This window comes from Musa acuminata, chromosome BXJ2-3, assembly GCF_036884655.1.
Source record: "Musa acuminata AAA Group cultivar baxijiao chromosome BXJ2-3, Cavendish_Baxijiao_AAA, whole genome shotgun sequence".
Lineage (NCBI taxonomy): Eukaryota > Viridiplantae > Streptophyta > Magnoliopsida > Zingiberales > Musaceae > Musa > Musa acuminata.
The window spans coordinates 37,555,351-37,577,099 of NC_088340.1; the positions used below are offsets into that span (position 1 = coordinate 37,555,351).

At 37.9% G+C, this 21,749-nt stretch overlaps 2 protein-coding genes across 3 annotated transcripts; both read left to right on the forward strand.

The window, feature by feature from the left end:
- Window positions 1-887: 887 nt before the first annotated feature.
- Window positions 888-4,512, forward strand: LOC103979121 (uncharacterized). Its single transcript, XM_009395164.3, has 5 exons — window positions 888-1,578; window positions 2,189-2,656; window positions 2,776-3,153; window positions 3,231-3,298; window positions 4,086-4,512. The coding sequence occupies exons 1-5, from the start codon at window positions 1,006-1,008 to the stop codon at window positions 4,291-4,293; spliced, it is 1,695 nt and encodes a 564-aa protein (XP_009393439.2). The 5' UTR covers window positions 888-1,005; the 3' UTR covers window positions 4,294-4,512.
- A 404-nt stretch (window positions 4,513-4,916) lies between these two features.
- On the forward strand, window positions 4,917-17,814 carry LOC135608039 (protein PSK SIMULATOR 1-like). Of its 2 annotated transcripts, XM_065100454.1 has the most exons (14): window positions 4,917-5,373; window positions 5,506-5,707; window positions 5,784-6,400; window positions 8,719-9,044; window positions 9,239-9,331; window positions 9,419-9,509; window positions 11,667-11,760; window positions 13,037-13,134; window positions 13,399-13,468; window positions 15,450-15,553; window positions 16,513-16,629; window positions 16,767-16,843; window positions 16,934-16,978; window positions 17,107-17,814. In XM_065100454.1, exons 3-14 carry the CDS (start codon window positions 6,080-6,082, stop codon window positions 17,615-17,617), a joined length of 1,947 nt encoding a protein of 648 aa, XP_064956526.1. In that variant the 5' UTR covers window positions 4,917-5,373; window positions 5,506-5,707; window positions 5,784-6,079; the 3' UTR covers window positions 17,618-17,814. The 2 variants fall into 2 exon arrangements, with proteins under 2 accessions (XP_064956526.1, XP_064956525.1); XM_065100453.1 differs by having other exon boundaries at window positions 4,917-5,707; window positions 5,892-6,400.
- The last annotated feature ends 3,935 nt before the right edge of the window (window positions 17,815-21,749 follow it).

The window sequence follows — 21,749 nt, forward strand, 5'->3', positions numbered from 1 at the left end:
TGCTTGTATTTTATTTTCTAGCAGTTTTCATTTCATTCACAGAAGAATAATGGTGTGCAATTTATGATTTGGAGTTTAGTTTTCCCAGCTCAAAGAAGCATTGCTAATATTTGGATAAGGACAAACTAAAGTCAACCCATTGGTTGGTCAGATGATGAAGTCAAACCCTTTCATAGTGTTGAAGTGTTTGAGAATGCCACTGTGCTTTTATCGAACAACAACAGAGACAAAAAAGAATGGTGCATAACTTGTTATTAGACGAGTCATTTATTGCGCAATAGACATTTTTCCAGATTTATTTTTTGTGTTTAATGCCAAAGTGATAAGCATAGAGATCGATTAATATTTATGATAATACAAACATATTACATCATGATTCAATTTTACGGGATAATTAATTTATTAATTCGATAGCTCAAGCTGAGTCTTAAAATCTCTTTCACTTCAAATGTCACAAGATCAAACCTGAGACACAATTTCACATCATTCTTTCTCTCATATCATTTGTTACGATCTGATCTGATGAGATTATCGTATAGCTTGATTAAGATCTTCTCCACATCATTGTGATCAAAACATTGGTGTTTCATATTCAATCCCAATTAAAATTTAGGCTATTCAATGGATTCACAAGCTTGATAGGGTTGGACTTATAATACTTGGAATGGATTTAAATCAACAAGAATCTAATTCGTATGCAATTTTAATTGGCAGGAATATAATATTTAATTTTGAGAAAGACTTTTCGTACCCCAACACGAGAGAAGCCCACAGAAGATGATTGGTTTGGAATTAGGGCTAAATGGGTAATCCAGTGGGGCCCAGTTCTCATTCTCTTTCCTAATCGTATCTACGCGGCCATCGTGTCCGGAAACTAATAAATATTCCCAAAACCCTAACCCCGCCATTTCTCCCTAAAACCCTAATCCCACGTCCTCCTCTTCATTCTTCTCCTTCTTCTGCGTGTACGATTCTTCATGTACTCCAGTCGCAGGAGTGGCAGCTATGCAGAAGCTCTGGCGTGGAAACCCCGTCCTCTGCAACGCCGGCTGGTTTGAGCCACGTGCCGCCCGAGCCCTCTTTCTCTCTTCGTTGCCCGCCCTCCGCCTCCCACTTCGACCCTCCGCCGCTATCCTCTGCTCGGGCCAGTATGCCCGCCTGAAATACGCCCCCGTATACCACTCCGCTGACGATGGCTCGTACCTCCTTCGGCGGGACCGAGTGCCGGCCTCGGCCCACTCTTTGCGCGATTGTTGGGCGAGGGGCTTTAGGGCGGTCGAAGCTCTGAGGAATCGGGAGAAAGGCGGGGACTTGGAGGGTTCCGTCGAGGAGGACAGCGAAGAAGAGGAGGAGGATGGGGTTGCGGGTGCGGAGAGGAGTAGTGAAGTTCAGCAGAGGGCTTCTCTGGCTGGTGGCAAGTCAGTGGAGAGGAGGGCAAGGAGCGGTGGTTCTAGTGCGCCTCCAGCACAGGGCTTAGAACTGTTGACGATTCCGGGGGTTGGTCCTCGGAATCTGAGGAAGTTGGTGGATAAGGGTTTCGAGGGCGTGGCCCAGCTCAAACAGCTTTACGTGGACAAGGTATATGATTGTGTTCCTGCATTACCTAATTCTAGCACTTGCATTATTTTGTTTAGTTCTCAAAGTTACCTTGAATTAGCACATATATATGAAATAAAGGTTAAAGATTGAACTAGAACAGTCCCTTTGTCGTTATTATTCTTGGAGTTGGTGTAGGTAGAGACAATCATTTAACTAATTATCTTTTATTTTGGGTGCTGGAGTTGTGGTTGATGGAGATAGTAATTTAACTATTTGTATTAATTTTTATAGACAAGGTTCAGTTGTTTGTTAAGTGGTAAACGAGAGAAACGATTTGGAGATTTGGATTGGTGCCATTTCATTCTTTAATGTTCCTTCAACGGGTAATATATGCTCCAAATTCCTTTTTGCTCTAGTATTGGCGCATATCATGGATCATGTATTTTTTTTAATGTTTCCTAAACTTTGTGTTAACATGTCCATTTGCATTCTTTTTGTTTGATGGATCATGCTACTGCACTCGTATCTGCGACTTTGTAAATTGCTATGACAAATTCTCCAAATTACATAATTGAATTTTACATTTCTGGTCTGTATATAAGTGGTACTTTTCCATTCTGATATGACTTTAATATTGGTCCCCTCACAGTTTGTTGGCAAATCCAGCGATAAGATGATTGAATACTTACAGAGCTCTGTAGGAATTATCCATAAAAGCCATGCAGAGAGTATAACCTCCTTTATCAAGGAACAAGTGGATGAAGAGTTAGAAGGGGATACCATGGAGTCTACCATGAAGCTTTCACAGAAGAATAGGCTTACATTTTGTGTTGAAGGCAATATCAGTGTTGGGAAGACTACGTTCTTACAAAGAATAGCTCATGAAACAATTGAATTACGTGATCTTGTAGAAATAGTTCCAGAACCTATTGACAAGTGGCAGGATATTGGTCCTGATCACTTCAATATACTGGATGCCTTCTATGCTGAACCACAGAGGTATGCCTACACCTTCCAGAATTATGTATTTGTAACTAGGGTCATGCAGGAAAGAGAGTCGTCTGGTGGAATCAAGCCTCTTAGGCTGATGGAAAGAAGTGTTTTCAGTGATAAAATGGTGAGCATATATTATAATAGATTACAAACATGGGCATAACTAGCTTCTCCATCACACAATGTTTTTGTTTGACATGACATTTGTGTAATTTCTCTGCTTTTTAATGTCTTTATATGCAGGTCTTTGTACGTGCTGTTTATGAGGCCAAATGGATGAATGAGATGGAAATTAGCATATATGATTCATGGTTTGATCCTGTCATATCATGCCTTCCAGGGTTAATCCCTGACGGGTTCATTTATCTTAGAGCTAGCCCTGACACTTGCCATAAAAGAATGATGTCACGAAATAGAGCTGAAGAAGGTGGTGTTAGCCTACAGTACCTGAGAGATCTACATGAGAAACATGAAAGCTGGTTGTTTCCTTCTCAACATGGAAACAATGGTGTACTCTCAGTCAGTCAGTTGCCTCTGCATATGGATAGCTCTCTGCATCCTGATATAAGAGAGCGTGTTTTCTTTCTAGGAGGCGATCACATGCATCCAACCATCCAAAAGGTAGCTTTTTCATCTTGGCCTTTCCTTAATTATAACGAATTCATTGTTAGACCTAAGTAAATTTTATTGATGAGTAGGTTCCAGCTCTGGTGCTGGATTGTGAACCCAACATTGATTTCAGCAAAGACATTGAAGCTAAAAGACAGTAAGTTAAATAGTCTCGCCCTCTTCCCAAGGATACTGGCGGTAGCTAAATTTTTGCAGTTTAGTTATTTGATTTTTTGTGTTTAGGAAAGGGTATACTTGCATACTGTCCTTTTATCTGCTCTTATAGATTTTGTTTGATATCTTAATATTCTTGTCTTGTGCATGTTTTTTTTTTTTTGTATTTCTGAACATTCTCTAAGGTTTAGAGCTGAATTGCATTCATTAAATATTCTTAGGATAATATCATCAACTTCCAGCCTTGTACGCACGAGATTTCACAACCTAACCCAATGGGAAAATTGACTCAGTAACAATGTGTCTTGTATTGACATAACTTAAAATACATATGCTTAAGCTAATGATAACATATTTATATACTTCTATAGATCAATACAATCTCTCACTTCCATCATGAGACCAATCAGGATGTTATATGATGAGTGTGACATGAGTACATGTGTAGTAGATGGTTGAAGAAATTGCAAGATAACTAGTCATAAACTGTCAGTTGATGGAATGGTGTGATATATGCTGGTGTCCAAACTAAATCTGTCTCGGTTGGGTTTGGTTCGAGCACATGGGTTTTGGATTGCTGTACGGCAAGCACCCTTGTATAGCTCTGTTATGGTGGCTGAACAATAAAATTCGTCACTTTAGGGTATCTCCCTAATGCATTCCCTTCTGAGATTATCAGATGATATTAAAATGCCCGACCGATAACAGGTGATTTGTTTATCTTACGTCTATAATTTCTCATCCTCTGATGGTCCATTGTTTATATCCAGGTATGCTCGGCAAGTCGCAGAATTCTTCGATTTTGTGAAGAAAAAGAAAGAAACTATGGCTGCAGAAAATGTTAATGACAGAAAGGGCAAAGACCCAAAGGTACTGCTTCCCCATGAAAGGGGTTTGTGGATTCCAAAAGGCAGTGGCTTCCCTGAATCCACCCCATCTCTGGACTTCAGAGGAGCAATGTCCTTCCTCCCGGGTTAGCTGCTATTTGACCAAAACCTTCAGCTGTGGGTATCTGAAGTCTTTTAAGGAGATGCTGATTCTCGCCTACCATTGTACTTAATCCTGCTAGTTTATGATGGCACAAATGCTTCTGACATGAACAAGAATTTAGAATGTTGTAGTTTTATTGTCTGTAAATTGCATCTGGATTACTACTCGCTCAAGAAATCTGTTTGAACAGCTGGTTGCAACGGTCAATGCCTCTGCTTCCATATTCTTCCTGTCTCCCGGAAAGCTTTCTTTGGTCCCTGTTTCTGAGATCAAACCTCTGTTGCTGGCTGGAGAAGCTATCGAGTGCTTTGACTATTTGGAGGCCAAAATCCTGTTTCTTGGGGATCCTCGTAAAAGCCATTACGTGACGCCTCAGCAACGCTGCATCCCAAAGGAGAAATGATGAACGAGTGGAATTGGCGGAGTCAACAAGTTGTTCTCTCTCTTTTCTCAGAAAAGAAATACTTTACTCCATATTAACCCATACATAACACGGCAAGATGATGTTCCGAAATAACACGTTATTGGACCGAGAATTGTCTATCGTCACATAGTTGTTATGAGAACAAATAATATAACTATAGATCTTGCATAAGACAAGTCTGGGTAAACATTGTAAAGTAGAGACTGATATATGAGATTCTAAGCTTTTGCAAGGTGAGTCAGCTCAATGCCGATGCTTATGGAAGCTATTGCATGATAAAAATGGAACCTTTTCCCAACCCTAATCAAATTTCTATCTTCTGGAGTAATTGCGAAAGCCAAAGTCAGCGGTAGGACACAGTAGGCGAGCTTATCAAGGAGGGGAATTTGATGGTGTGAGGTCGGGGAGGAGTAAAGAAGACTCGGAGGGTTGACCAGCTCCGCGGCAGCGGATGGGTTTTGGCTCGTGTGTTTTCCGGTGGTCGGACTCCTCACTCGGCTGTCGCAGCAAAGCATCACAGGGATGTATTTGTCCTGGGTCCTCCTGATGCCGTGGGAAGCATAAAGATTGGATCTTGATCTTCCGGTCGATACATCGATCGATCAGTCACTGGATCGCTCTCGCCGTTTTCTTGCAGACCGAAGGTGCGGCATTTTTTTCTTCCCCTTGGTGTATGGGATTTTTTCTAATATTAAGTGCTTGGAAAAAAAAAATCCAAGCTTCTTGGCCTTCTTGATCGTTTTTATAAGACTTGGAGGGTGTTTGGGTTTGACCAGCTCCACTTCAGTGTGGAATTTAGCTGTGTTTCCAGTGGTTTGTCTCTCTCCCTTTCTCTCTCTCTCGACTGCTGCTGCTGCGACGCATCGCAGAAACCTCTCCCCGGTCTTTTTGCCAGCTCCTGGTGCCGTGGAAGCGTAAAGATTGGATCTTGTCTCTCGCCATCTTCTTTTTCTTGCCGCTTCGGATCGGTCCGCAAAGGTGCGGTCTCTTTTCTCCCTTGATATTTTGGATGGTTTTCTGCTGTTAGGTGCTTGAGAAATCCAATCCTTTTTAGGCGTTTCTTGATTCCGCACCGGTTTGGTTTCGGATCCGGCGATTGTTTCGGGCTGGGATTTAGCATCAGATTCTAAATCCAGAATTTTTTTTTCCTTTATGTCGTTAGGAGCTGCAGTCGGTGTGTTCCATCTGCCAAAGCTGTGGCAGGTATTTAAATCGGATTTGCTTTTAATTCTCCACGAGATCGGTGTCCTTTGAAGATCGCATATTGTGGCAATATTTGTTGGAAAATTGACAAAAAAATGTGTCTGGAAAAGGAAAGGAAGAATTGAGATTTGATAAGCGTTCAGAAAAATGGGTGGGCTTTGCTCAAAAAGGTCAGCTGTGGATAAATCGCCCAGCGATACTCTCGATCCTAGTGGATTCAGGGGTCAGCCAATACCGAGTCAATTCCATAGTAAAAGGCAGGAGGATTTGTCTAATTCTCTAGCAGAAGAAGCTATGGAGAAGCGGCTGCAAGAACAGTCCTTTTCCTTCCGTGATTGCACAATAACACCCACCGGAAACTTTTCAGACGCTGCTGATGCCACTGAACTGCAGTTTTTCAGGGATATCTCACAAAATTCTAGCTCAACGAATTCTAAACCCTCCTCTGGAAAGTCTGGAACTACGAAGGCAAGTTCAAGTCATGATAGTTTTCTTGTTTTTGATTGAATGATAAGGAGTACTGGTGTGTTTCTTCTGGATTATATGAGTTTGGTGAGATTGCAAATAATGCAAAATACTTCACATGGTGGTTGGGCCATGATCACTCAGTTGAGATGAATCAGTCCAAGAATGTCATGAATGTAGTTGAATTTTGCTTTCTCATCACTCAATTTTCTATTTGGTGCTCTAGAACAAGTATATTGTTTAACTTCATGCTGAAGTTGGTATTGTGATTGCAGAAAATCTTAAAATGGTAGTGCAACATGGTACCACTGATCAACATGAGCCATGAAAGCTCCAAAGTCTGTATGAAGTTTATCCTTGCCTCATCCATCTCCAAACAAAAGCTTCTTTTAGAACCCAAAACTATGATATAAGTATCTTTCCCTTGTTTCTTTATTTATAGGATGATCCCAGCAGGCTAATATTGCAGAGAACTTGAACTGAAGGTAGGGAAAAATCAGGTTTGTTTGCCACATGTCAAAGGGTTACAAGCAATGGTCAAGTATCCATGTTGATGCTGGACTCATATGTAGGCATTTTCATGCTGCCATTCACATCGCTGATGTGACATTGCATGGTTCACATGTATTGCATGCCCGATACTTTCTCAGCCAAAATACCAGCTTGTCTTATGTTGCTACATGTAGAATCATGGGGAAAATAAATAGTGTACTTATATAAATCGACTGCCATCTGGATGCACCACCAGAAGGATGCTAAGTTTTGGAACTCTTGGGAAAGACTAACTATTTAATGGAGTTTATAATTATACATATTTTGACAAGATAAGAATTATTATTATTATTTGCAATTTGGTCACCTATGATGATATGCTGGAGCTATTCAGTCTTTGTTCTCAGTTTCATGATCATTATGTGCCCCATTAGTTAAAAACCTCATATGGGTTCCAATTTTATTTGTTTATAGGTAATAAGATGTGCCGTCTCATGTACCTCATTAATTCATAAGTTACTTTGGGCATATATGCGATGGAATCTGAATTTTATATGTTCTTATGAGCAGACACAATAAATTATTTGAATATACAAGGTTAATGCTGGTTGTCAACAGCTTCACTGTCATCTTATATAAGACATTTGGTGTTTTTTGTTTTTTTGTCGGTACTTTTGATATTTGTATACCCCTTATTTTTTTCCTCATCACTTGAGTGGAATATCCTTGACGAGAAGATTACAAGGGCCTTTAATCCGAATATATAACTAATCATTTTAAGCAATCTAGATTCCCACTTCCATGCCAGATTGACTGCCTCCATTCTAGTCATAGACTCAGTTCATGTTTAGATTCTGACACATGCTATTAGCAGCACATACCTTGTTTCTTTGCTATAAACTTCATTGCACCTCAAGGGTAAATGCTGATGCTATTAAAGCTGCATTGCATTGTGTGTCTCATAACAATGACAGCATAAACAATTTCATGAGAGCCTATTATATGTTTTGTTATTTTAAAATCAACTTCACAACATAAAAGAGGTTCATTTCTTGAATGAGAGAAACTTGACTGTCTAAGAAAGAAATTCAAGAGTGGCATACTGACTTGCCAGTGTAAATGGTTAGAATGCTTTTTAAACTTGTCATATATGTTTAACCACTATATTTTTTTCTTCATGGTCCCTAGTTATACTACATTGTTGCCATTTCACTTTTAGTTTATAATCGATATATACAGTTAGGACCTTCTCATTCATGGATTTTTAATGAACCACCTTTCATGTATCTGGTTATAGTTATATGCTTTCGAAACAAGTTTCATCAATTGTGCTAGCATAGGCTAAAAATTCTGCAGTAGGAATATGATCTTTGTGTATAAAACTATGTGTTACTATAAACTTCACATCCCGGCTAGCATAACTGAATTTGTCACAGTTAAGCAATACATATTCTACTGATTTGATCGGTGAATTTTTAGTGAGTTGCAGAACACATGTTCCCTTCTAATGTTATATGGAAGTCTGTTTTAGGAGCAACGAAACAAAAATGATCTAGCTTCTTGCATAAGTAGACTGGACATATTGGTCTTTAATGATGGATATGTACTTTAAAACGGTTTTTGCTGTCTGCATTTAACTGTATAATTTTTGCTGGTTCAATTGATCCTTTAATTCCTGTAGTAGATTAATAGAAAATGTTGTACTTTTTGCACTGTGCTCCATATGTACATTGTGCTTTATATATGTGTCATGTTTCTCTTGCAACTCATTAACTGTAGACTTCTAACATGTAAACTAGGCATATTAATTGCAAGGTATTGTATTTCAGGTCTCCGAAGTGGGCTTGGTTTTGAGCAAGGCAGGTAGTGTTGGGCTCGGCAAAGCAGTTGAGGTATTGGACACACTTGGTAGTAGCATGACAAATTTGCACCTTAGTAGCAGCTTTGTATCAGGAGTGGCAACTAAGGGAAACCAAATATCTATTTTATCATTTGAAGTTGCCAACACAATAGTTAAAGGCTCCAATCTTATGCAATCACTTTCAACGGAGAACATAAAGCATTTGAAAGAAGTTGTACTTCCATCAGAAGGTGTGCAATACTTAATATCCAAAGACATGGATGAGTTACTAAAGATTTCTGCTGCTGATAAAAGGTCCTTATTCTGGAACTGCATAATTCATTCATTCAATCAATTGCTAAGTGAGAAATCATATATTTTTTATGGTTTCTGATATTTTTATCTGTTTAACAAATAAACCATATACAGAATTATGATAGCATTGATTGATTGAATATCAATATTTCATTTTATAAATAAAGTGTCCTTTTTTGATGTCATTTCAACAGGGAAGAGCTGAAGGTATTTTCTAAGGAAGTCATTCGCTTTGGAAATCGATGTAAAGATCCTCAATGGCACAACTTGGAGCGCTATTTTGACAAGTAAAATTCCAAACTTTATTTTATAGAATTACCTAGATGAATTCAGTTGTCCACATAATTCATAGATCTTATGTTCATTAATGTTAGACTAGCATCAGAACTTACACCTCAAAGTCAGCTGAAAGAAGTAGCAAAAACAGCGATGGAGCAACTGATGACATTGGCTCAGTATACAGCTGTGGGTACTTATCTTCACTAGTTGATTGTTGTAGGAAGTATTCTTCTCTTCCTATTAGCATAATATGATAGTTATCATTTGTTATCATGTATGCAAATTAGCTATGCCAACTATCATGCTCATGTCAGGTAATGGTTTATGCTTATTATGCTTTAGGTTTTTGAGGACATGCTTGAGATTATGTGCTTTTTTGTAGTAGAGGAATTGTGCACCGAAAGTAGATGGTTTGGGAACTCAAGGATTGTTAACAATTAAAACCATGAGCAAATTAGGTTTTCCACATATTTCTTTGTTTATAAAATGAGAAGTTATCAGCCATGCATCGTTCTCTCAAAAGGATATTTCTCTTGGACTTGGTGTTGTGGTACCAAAATCTTAAAACCGTAGTCCATCAGAAACTATGCCATTGTGCTTCTGAAGAAATAAGTTATATTTTTCAAGGTATGCCCCTACCAAGCATGCTATATTAGTCTGTTCAACTTTTGTCATGGAAATTTGCAAGCCTGTGCTTGTGGCAATGCGATTGGCATGTATCAGTCAGCAGAGCATCTAGTTCTTGGGCATCAGTCATGCAAGACATTTTATGATATTGGTACACGAAACACGATGATTCTTGGTCCTTTCAACTTTTGTCATGGAAATTTGTGTGTGTACATGCTTCTGGCAATGCGATTGGCATGTATCAGTCAGCACAGTATCTAGTTCTTGGGCATCAGTCATCCAAGCCATTTTATGATATGGGTGCATGAAACATGATGATTCTTGGTCTTCCAAGAAATGTCATTGTGATTATATAATTTTCTTTGGTAGTTGAAGTCACAATTTTTCACTTACAAGAAAGAATGGATATGGCCTGATCTTGATCCTCTTCCATCATCCTGGGTTATAGCCAAAGCCTGAAGGCTTGAAGATTATTATTCTTGATCTTATAAAAGGCTCAACTATGGGTCAGCATGGGACAGTCTGTGCAGCACTTCAATTTATCAATCTGGTAGAATTTAGTGCAGAAGAGTCTAGTCCAATGTGGTAAGTGTTGCTATACAATCCCTTAGTCAAAGGAGAACTCCTACATGAACTGACAAACTCAATCATTATAAAAAATGAGGGTAGAAAAGAGCTTCCCAATCCATTCCCTGTCAACTTCGATAAGGAGAGAGTGATTAGGCCTCCTAACCAACTTTAATAGTAATATGATAAGGTATTCTTTTATTTGCTGGTTTTCATCATTCTTTTTAGTATCTAATTTAATTAGTTAAAAGAGTCCTGTTTTAGGTCTAATTGTAACACTTTGATTAGTCCCACATCAGAAGTGGGCAAGATTAAAATTGACTTATGAGGATCTGATGAGTGAACTACTATTATTTTTAGTTTAAGCATTTTGATCAGTAGTATATGTTAAACGAAGTTGATAAGTCAGTTAGCCTATTACTCTCGGGTTGTGACACTAATCAACATCTTAAAGTCCTAAAGTGAGTATAGTGTAGGTTAAGCTAGTTATTTCAAAATTAGGTTTTATATTTTGAGAAGTCTAAATGTTTGGATAAGTTTTTCTTCCAAAACTCCTATAATAGATTTCTTTTTAAAGGAATTTTGAAGGGGTGATGAGACAAACTTTTCTACTCACAACTCATATATTACGAGATCATGTAAGCCCTTTTGGGATGGTTGAATGATGTTTCTCCTAGCCCCATATTAGCCTAGCTTCCTCTCTCCCTCTATGGTCTATTTGGAGGAACAGTTTGCATGAAAAAGGCTCTAACTAGGAGGAGAGACATCCTATCAGCAGACAAACAAGAGAATGTTCAATTTATGTCTAACAAAGCAGCTCTATAGCGTAACAGGAATTAGCATTGTATGGGATCCATACACAACCTATGAAATTCTACTTGTGTTTGCTTGGAAGTTGATTGAGGAATGCATTTGAGTTTTGAATTCTTTCAACACTCAATTTGACAAGTCAGTACTGTTGTTAAAGTTTTTTTAAGGGGTACTGGATCAGTGATCTCTCTTATTGTTATAACAGATGAGCCACAATGTGTATCTAAATGATTTCTAACTTGTACAATATATTCATTTTTAGGTGAACTTGATTAATATGTTTAGGTTTCTGCTTGATTCTTGAAACTATTCTTGCTAATTTCATTTATGTTTGTATAGGAATTATACCATGAGTTGCATGCCTTGGATAGATTTGATCAAGATTATAGGAGAAAAAATCAAGAAGAGGGTAGCACAGGTGGAGTTCAAAGAGGTCTATTTCTCTTCTAAAGTGTCATATTCTCATTTATCTTTTTGTTGCTAGAATTTTCCTTTTTAGATGAACATTGGACAAGCATAGCTATCTTTGGGAGTGTTAGGTAATTCTTTGAAATACAAATTTGATTCTTTTTATTGCTTCCATTCACAATATCCATCTTCGCTGGGTAAGGACTTTGTTTGTCTAATTTCTGATTATGGTATATGTTTAATGGTGCTAGATTACTTAGAGGTACTTGTATGCATCTGTTTATTTAAAAAGTATGATAGTCATATTAATATTTTGGATAACAGAGGGGGTAGTAGATCCTTTTATTTTGTCTAACAAATTAGTTCAGATATTCTATGTAAGCCCTTCTATATATCCATTAATCTAAGTTCATGATTTTTTTATTTAACATCACCAATCTTACAACCTTCACTGATTGAAGAAGACCAATAGTTTACTTCCATTCTACTGGCACTTTGTTCTACTTCCATTCTGCTGACACGTTGTTCTACTTCTACCTATCTGCTTCATCCTCTCGTCTAACATCAATTATTTCTCTGTTTACTCTCTTCTGGCAATCGAAGGTCAGTCGAGATACTATGGCAGCTCCTGATCTCTTATAATGTTACATCTAATTACTCAATTTTGCAGTCCAGAGAACCTTCACCAGATGTCTAACAATAACTTTTTTATATCTAATTGCCTCCATCAAATTTGGTGCTCTGCTCTGCAGAGTCAAAGCTCCAGCTGCACCAGTAGCTATTGTATGGTAAAAATATATGCCATGTAAAATTTATTATAATGTCAAAGCTCCATCTTCATCTGCACCAGCAACTACGTTAAATATATTCAGTGTCAATATCACTTTAATTATTATAGGAAATTAACTGAGAGTTGCCATCATGCTGAGTAGCTGCACGTAACACAGAAACTTGTTTACATGTCAATCTTCTTCCTTGCTGTCGGACATCGAGGTTTGCTTAGATGCATATTATCTGGGAGTGTGCCTTAAGGGACATTTGACTGATATCAACAATGACAACAGGAGAAACATCTATCTTTTTAGTTGGCAATATTATGCCTCATCAAGTACTGCAAAAATCTGGCTGATTTGAGATAACCTGATATTCTGTAAGAATCAGATGACTTGGTGTTTTTAACATTTATTTTATTCGTTGACTAATATTTGTGATGATAATGTTTGGAGATAAAACCAAAAATTTCACAGGAAATGCTATATTCATAACCACCATTTAAATGTCATTTTTTAATGATTATGTAGGTGATACTCTCCAAATGTTAAGGCAAGAATTGAAGAGCCAAAGAAAGCATGTAAAATCATTAAAGAAAAGATCACTCTGGTCCAAGAATTTGGAGGAGGTAAGTTGGTACCATTGACATAATATTATCATGAATGATTGTCAGCGGGTAATGTTATTGCTTATTGGTGGTATATCATGTTTTTTTATAATGAAACTATTCTCTGCCCATATAATATAAAGAACCAAAGTCTTTTTTGTGTTTGGGCATCCATCTGCATGTACAATGGTGATGCTATTAGGGAACAAAAATCTGATGTTTGTTGTAGATGTTAGAAGTTATGTTGCCCTTTTGGGGGAAAATTTTGACATTGTTCTATTGTAGGTGCTGGAGAAGCTTGTAGATATTGTCCATTTCTTACACTTCGTGATTCATGATTCCTTTGGAAGTGCTGGTACTTAAATTTAAAGTTGTCTCAGTTCCATTTTGTATTTCCCTTCACTAGCTTCGACATCATTAACTTGCTTATTTATTTATTCATAAATTCTCTTGTGAATTAATTGCAATCTTCAAAAACATAGTTTCTCATATCTTTTACACATCTGCAGTTTTGTGGTAGGCTTTACTATATTGGATTTACAGGTTGACTTACCCGTAATGTCCAATTTATCATTTTGGGTTCACTTAGATTTTGTTAACAGTGAATTGTAACTAACTGATATGTTTCAATTAACTTCTGGCATGACCCACTTGAAATGAGAACAAGAAATCAAACTTTGAATATTAGTAATCACTGGACCCTGCTTGGATCAGTATAATACAGTTACTGTGTCAGCACCTGGATGACCAGTGATATGGCCAGTAAGCTGACAAAAATTCAAAAAAAAAGTCCAGAATCAGGAAGAAAACAAGCTTTATTCTCCATGAGAAAATAAGGGTGTAAATAAAACCATATTAGTTCTTCTGCTACTGCAGCAGCAGGGTGGTCATGCTTGACAAGGAGGCTAGGTCTTTTTCTTTGGCCTTTGCATCTCAGATCCTAGCCACTCTTTAGGAGCTGGTTGGTGTGGTGGGGAGGGATCGCCAGGAATGAGAGGGGTCAATGGAATTTTGGGGCCCTGCTGAAAAATTAGAGCTTGTTTCAAATAGTTTTGTGGCTTTTGCCTGACTATGACCTAGTGTTGTTGATATGGGTGCTATGGCTGGTACCAACCAACATACACAGTTTTACTACCAATATTTAGGTGGTGGTATGAGCAAACAGCTTAGCATAGGCCTGCCATATTGGAATTTATTTGGCTGATAAATACTGGCTGGTAAATATGTACCAGCTGGTATTTTTATAATTGATAAGAAGTAATACTAATTCTTTACTATATATAAGTTGATGAGTTTGTATTTATTTAATAGAGCTAGTCTTGCCCTTGGTTATTATTTTAATATGGAGGGATTTGTTTCAGTTTTTAATGTGCTTTATCTTGGAGACTGAATTGCTATGAAATCTATATTAAGGAAGAAGTTTGCACCAAGGAAAAATCTTAACTTATTAGGTACAAGGCAATCATATCTGATGCAAAATTTGGAGGACTACCACAGAGCAATTAGAAGAAAATAAGGATGAAGACAGTAAACAAAGACTTGAATTCACAAGTAGGGAAGCAGGTTTGTTATGTTTATTTAAGGTGATAGCCCTGGCATTTTGCAATCACAAAACAAGTTGATTGCAAACCTACCCTAGGTTATCCATATGAACCTCCAATATTAACCTAAGTAGATTGCCAGTTGGACCTCAAAGTTTCCTTAACCATGATTGCTAGCTCTATGCATGCACACTTAATGTTGTATGTCAGTATGTCTAACCTTTCGTGTAGACTATAATGCCCAGAGCCTTATGCACTGAGTGGCATTTTGTCTTTTGACACTTCATGATGGATATTTATCTTGAATTTTTGAACTATTCTAATCTAAAAGTCTTGTGTGGATAAACTCTTGTTTTTCAAGGTGCACTAGACATCCTTATGATTCTCATATCCTGGTACCTGGATATTCAAGTTAAATGTATTTCTTCACCAATGAAAATATCTCTTGGAATATTAGTTATAATTATCAACATAACTTTTAATGCTTTAGCAAATAAACAATTTTCTGTTAATTGTGCAAATATTTCAGGATGTTGCTTTAAGCATCATTCCATTTATCAATCCTTTTTTGGTCATTATGCTTGAAGTATCAAGATTGCTGGCCTTAGTTTCATAGCACAATTCTTTTCAATTTTCATTACTTGTTCAAGTAACATAGGGTTCTTTTGCACTAGCAACAAAAGGCTAAAAGGATTTACCACACCACTACTTCTAGTTCATGTGAGGTTGGTTGTTACTTGTACATGCTAATTGTCTGCTCTTGCTGAATATTTTTTTTTAATTATAAAACTTTAGATACTGATAAACCAACAGAAGAGACTATGAAGAATCAAGAAAGATTGGGACCTGCTGGCCTGGCACTACATTATGCAAATATCATCACTCAGATAGACACCCTTGTGAGTCATTGGCTTCATCTGGATTCCTAAGACATCCAATATTGCTTTTTCTGCTTTACACTTTTATTCGGTGCTTAACATTTTTTTATTACATGGAAAATGTATCATCCTTTAAGTTCTTTCTTGAAATATTTTTGAAGTTGCTTAGAATCACAGTTGCCTATCTAGACCAGTGTTTCTTAATCTTGATACAGTTATTTTGTAAAAAAAAATTTTCTTTGTATACTTCCAGTCCAGCCATCCATGTTGGCTGAACACCTAAACGGCACATATTGTCATGCCATGCCAACACTTGGCATGCAGTGTTATGCTGGCCCATTGGGAAGCAAAAAAATACAAAATGAGAAAGAACTGGTTAAGATGCATCAGCCCTTTGGTTCTCTCCTCTGATGCTCCATTCTCTCTTCCGTCACTGCCTTCATGGTCAGACGGGTCGTGCTCATGTTCTCTTGGGAAGTGAAGCAGTTGCAGGTTCTCAAAGCCTATACTCAATTTGTCTCAAGTAAAATTTGGAATGGACTATTTGGTTCAGCCTGGGAGAAACCTGGTTCAGTTCCTTTGGAACTTGACACTAAAGATACCACTATGCGCTGCTCAGTACCCCTAGTTTTTCATGTTGCAGGTGTCGGACTGAAGTGGTTCAACTCATGACTTTGGTAGTGTTGAGTTACCATGAAACTTTATTCCTTGTTCACCTCCCAGTAGCTTTTGTAGACTATGTTCAAAAGATGAATTCCCCACTACAATTTTGGTTAAACCATTTAAACTTGTGAATAGCCTATGATAACTATCTCTGTTGTGAACTAGTAATTGCTGACAAAGCACCATTTATGGTGCGCAAGATCTGCATCACAAAAATCATGAGTGTTGAAATTATCTTGACAAAATGCATATGAATGTGACAAATGTTTACATGTGTTTTTAAACCTTGGTATCTGCTAACCATTAGTCATAAGTAGGTCTCTCGGTCAAGCTGTGTACCAACAAATACAAGGGAATCACTATACCAAGGACTGCCCCCAACAATAAAACATGCATTCCGTTCCAGGTTGCAATCATTTCAAATCAAGGAAGAGGTACTTGATTGTTAAAAATCTGTAGCTCACTCTGCTAAAGAATTCATTATTAATTTGGTGGTTAGGCAGTAATACAAAATTTAGTGAAGAAATTATATTTTTTGGTTGCATGCTTATGTTTTCTTTAACTTTTGCAGCTTACCATTCCTCAAATCAGAGCAGAGATGGAAATATCTTTGCGGTGGCTTGTGCCAATTGCCAACAACACAACCAAGTAATTAGTTAACCATGCAATTAATCCTCCGACTTAAACTTTCCTAGTGATGTGTGCTTATATTTGCATTAATTGCTGCAACTTATACAGGGCTCATCATGGTTTTGGTTGGGTCGGCGAGTGGGCTAACACCGGGTAAGATTTCAAAGTGTGATTACTTCCATCTCTGGTTTCTTTTATCAGCTGATCAGTGCTGGCCTTGTGTTACACAATTTTTCTGGCTCCTCCATGTTGGAAAATTTAGATGATTGCATATCTTTCAGGTCCGAGGTAAACCGAAAGCCATCAGGTCTGATAGAGTTGACGCGGATGGAGACATTCCATCATGCGGACAAGGACAAGACCGAAGCCTACATTCTCGACTTATTGATGTGGCTTCACCATCTTGTCCGTCGCTCGAAGCCTGGGAGTGGAGGGATCAGGTCTCCGATCAAATCCCCAGTTTGTTCTCCGGCACAGCTCTTAACCACAACGCGGCCGGCCACAAAACCTAGTGTGCCATCTTCCATGCTCACCCAAGAAGACCAAGAAATGCTGCAGTGTGTGAACTTCAGGAAGCTAACTCCTGGAATCAGCAGGAGTCAGGAGTTTGACACGGCGAAGACGAAGCCAGGCAAGCACAGCAGGTTGAGCAAGAGCAACAGCCATTCACCAACCAGCTGCAGCAAGAAGGATTTCTTCGTGCCATGGTTGCTTCCTGTCATCGACTTCGACATCGACAAGATGAAAGCGCTCGATATGATCGATCGATTGGATGACATCAGAAAACCATGAAGTATCAGCAAAACATGATCCCACGATCAATGAGGCCGCCATCGACACGGTGGTGGCCATGCAATAGAAGGCTCCTCGCACCAACGATGAAGATGGTGAGTACAGTTAGGTGGTACCATCAGAGTCAAAAATGTTTGAATTGGTGTGATATATTATATATTACATTTACAACGCTTCTAAATGTTTCTTAAGGACAATCTTGTCGTGAATTCACATAATAAACAATAATGATTAATAACTCCATTCACCACCGACAGAATCAATTAACAGTAGATGACTGTATCTGAGCCATGACAAGATGTGGTGTTAATGATCCGATCTCCGACAAACCCACCCCTTATCTTGTGTTGTACTGTCTTCTATATAAAAAGCTTACCATGCTACCCAAATCAAACCACTCCACCAATGATCTCACAACATTGCAATCCGCTCGAGGAATTAAAATATACACACACACACACACAGGAGCTAATTAGACTACAGATAAAAACAACTACAGTACATCAATCATCATGTGTTCCCAGTGATCTTGATCTCATCTCATGTGTTGACGGTTCTTGTTAGGCCAACTTATTCCTTCTATATCATATTAAGTTCCTAGCTATAGAGAAAGGAAACAAAGGAAAAGGGCCGTGGTAGGGACAATAACTATTAATCACACAGTACATTGCATGCCTCACGAAGCATTATTTCTTTGGACCGGGTCGGTGACTAATGGGCCGGCGGTTCAATGGCCCGTACGAAGCGCCGGTTCGGATCGCGGGCCGGGGGACGTGGACGGCCGACTCCGCCACGGCGCACGTCGCCTTGCACGAGGCGTGGAGACCGAAGAGACCGAGCCGGTCGGAGATGGACGACGACGCGGGGCCCCTTCGGGGCCGGTCCACGGACGAGGCTCTCCGAGAGAAGAGCTCCTCGATGGAGGGCCCCCGCGGGGCCTTGGCGCACTCCGCGAGCGCGGCCGCGAAGGGGTCGGGTGCGACGGCGGCGGTGGCGGTGGCGGGGGAGGCGATGGCGCGCTTCTTGCGGGAGCCGGCGGGGGTGGGTCGGAGAGGGGGAGGGAGGGGGAGGAGGGGGAGGAGGAGGAGGGGGGCCGACGAGCGGGCGGGGGTCTTGGGAATGCCCGGCCGGTGCTCCCAGGAGAACGGGACGGCGGAGGAGGAGGGGCGGAACGGGGAGGGCTGGCGGCTGGCAACCGTCACCAGCGTGCTTCGCCGTGGAAGCAGCCGACCGAAGGGCGGAGATCCGGCGTCCAGGTCCATTGAGGCCAAGGGCGGTGACCACATCGCCGCTAACGTTGAGAAGGTGAAGAGAGAGGTAAGGGTGCGAGTACAGTTGCAGGGAAAATGGAGTGGGTATATAAAGACGCGGAAGAGGGAAACTCTGCACGAATCATGACGCAGGACCTTCACGTCGACATCACGTGGCAGTCGTCCATTGATTCTGAAATGAAGAATTTTTGGGCCCCACATAAGTTAATAAGTGAGGAAACACTACGCACAGTGACTCGATTTCCACCCTATCGTACGGGTGGGGACGAACGTGCATGGAGGTGGGACCACAGGGTCGGTGCGCTTAGTGACTTGTGTCTTAAATTGGGTCCTGCCTCACCGGTACATACATATTTAAAGCCAAATTGCATGTTTGATACCTATAAACTCAATGTTTTATTTATTTATTTATCCTTGTAAATTTAAATTTTATTATATTTCCTAATGTGTGATTGTAGTCCATCTGAGATAACTACTGTAAGTTAATTATTAGTTGAAATTTACATTATATGATGCTAAAAGTGTTAAAGATGTTTTGGTAGTATAATAATACCTAAAGAAATTGACATGCTATGATGGTTGAAAGATAATGAATTTGAACTCATATTTTTAGATGCAATTGTTTCAAATGAAATTCAAAAATTCACATTTTTACTTATATAGATTTCAAATCTATGAAGGTCTAAATACTCTTAATTTAACTAAGGCTATGATTTTGATGAAATATAATGGCAACAAAGAAATACTTTATAAGCCAATTGTAACCATCTCGAAACCAATTAAGAAATACTTTATAAGCCAATTGAAAAGTCTATGGATAATATATCCGATTCACTATCATCCACACTCAAATATATTATTTTAATTATCTCGGTGTAAAGTGCATAAGTACCACATTTCATCAATTTTGTCAAAAAAGTATAGAATAACGCCATCCATTATTACTCTTTTTTAGCAACCAATTTAAAGTTTAATATCTATTGATAATATTATTTTTTTTCCTCTCGAGTAAGTAATATAATAGAAAGTTGTTATTGTAGAAAGATAATGATGTAGAACAACGGATGGTTAATATGAAGAGAGAGACGGTTAGGTGGGTAACAAATAAAAATAATAAAACAAAGAGAGAGAGAGAGAGAGAGAGAGAGAGAGAGAGAGAGAGAGAAGGTACTAAAAATCTGATTTATAGAAATATTAACTTAAATAATAAAAAATAAAACTAGAATTCAATCACATATCAAGAGATTGGTTTATAAAAATAATGCCTTTCTAAATGACTTTCGAGATTGGTCATTTATAAATCTTTGATTGGTTAACTAAGGATGATAGAAGAGAAAGAATATAGGGGATAATCTTGAACTCATTTAAACTCCTCTAATTCAAAATTATAGCAAATAAACATGCAAATTTACTCCATCAAAGTGTTTTGAGTCTTTTGGACAAGGATGATGCTAGGGAGGCAACAAACATGCAAATGTACTCCATCAAAGTGTTTAGAGTCTTTTTGGAGAAGGATGATAGGAGGGAGGCACCACATTGAGCCACGGCTAATGGCTACTGTTGAGAGGGGGAGGATCCTTATCAAGCAATATGTCAAAAGGTCTTCCAAAAGTGGTGATAAAATAAATGACGAGCTTTATTTGAAAGAGACTCTTCCTTTGTTCTACACCTTGAGGAATATTAGAATGGGAAAAACAACAATTTATCATGATAAATGTGCTTTTTTCTTTTTGTGTTATTTGCTTAAGCCTAAAGGAACTTGTTCAGGATATTACTTTTCTTTCAAGGTATATATATATATATATATATATATATATATATATATATATATATAGTCTTTCCTAATTAAATGATTCTAATATTTTAGAGAGACGCTACAACTATTGTTCAGATATAGAATTAAAGGGTAATTTACTAAAAGAAATCTAGTAATGAGCTTTTATAAAATCTCTATAATATACCCTTTAACCGGGCTATTTCAAACTATAGATCCATATGTCAATCCAATTCGATCTAGATATTATAATTCGGGTTAGATCAATTGTTTTGGATAGAGTGAAACTTTATTGAATCTGCAAACAGTATAACACTAGTGTATCTCAAGTGTAACTTAAGGTAATTTCATCAAGTCAATTCAAACTTCTCTGGAACTAATAATGTATGATTTAGGATATTTAGTATCAATTTTTCTAATTTTCTATGATTTTATGATGAATAATTTTTTAAATAGAATATTTTTGGGTTAAATCATTGATTGAATGTAACTCATTGAATTTTAACCAAATGTATCCAAACTTCACATAGTATCAATTTTTATTTTTATATAAATTTAGAATGATTAATTTATAAAATATAATTTTTTTATTGAACTTATGAATAAGTATAACTTAATTGTTACACGAGTGTAACACGAGTATATTTTTTTGATTTTTTATTAAATCTATTCAAACTTCTTCTCGAAACTACTAGGATGATATGCTAATATATTTAATATTTTTTTAAAAAATATATATAAAATTAGGATGATTAATTTTTGAAATAGGATATTTTTATGTTAAATTTATGATCGGGTATAACTCAAGTGTAATTCAAATTAATTTTTATCAAATTAATCCAAACTTCTAATATGTTATTCTAAGATATATGGCATTATTTTTTAATTTTTAATGAGTTTAGGATGGTTAAGTGTCCAAATAAGATATTTTTTGGTTGAATATATAATCAAGTGCAAGCATAACTCCAGTTAATTTCCAACAAACCAATCTGAACTTCTCCACCATCGTTCATTTTAGGAATTATTTTTGTTGAATCTATAATTGAGTATAACTCGAATTAATTTTCATCAAACCAATCCAAACTTT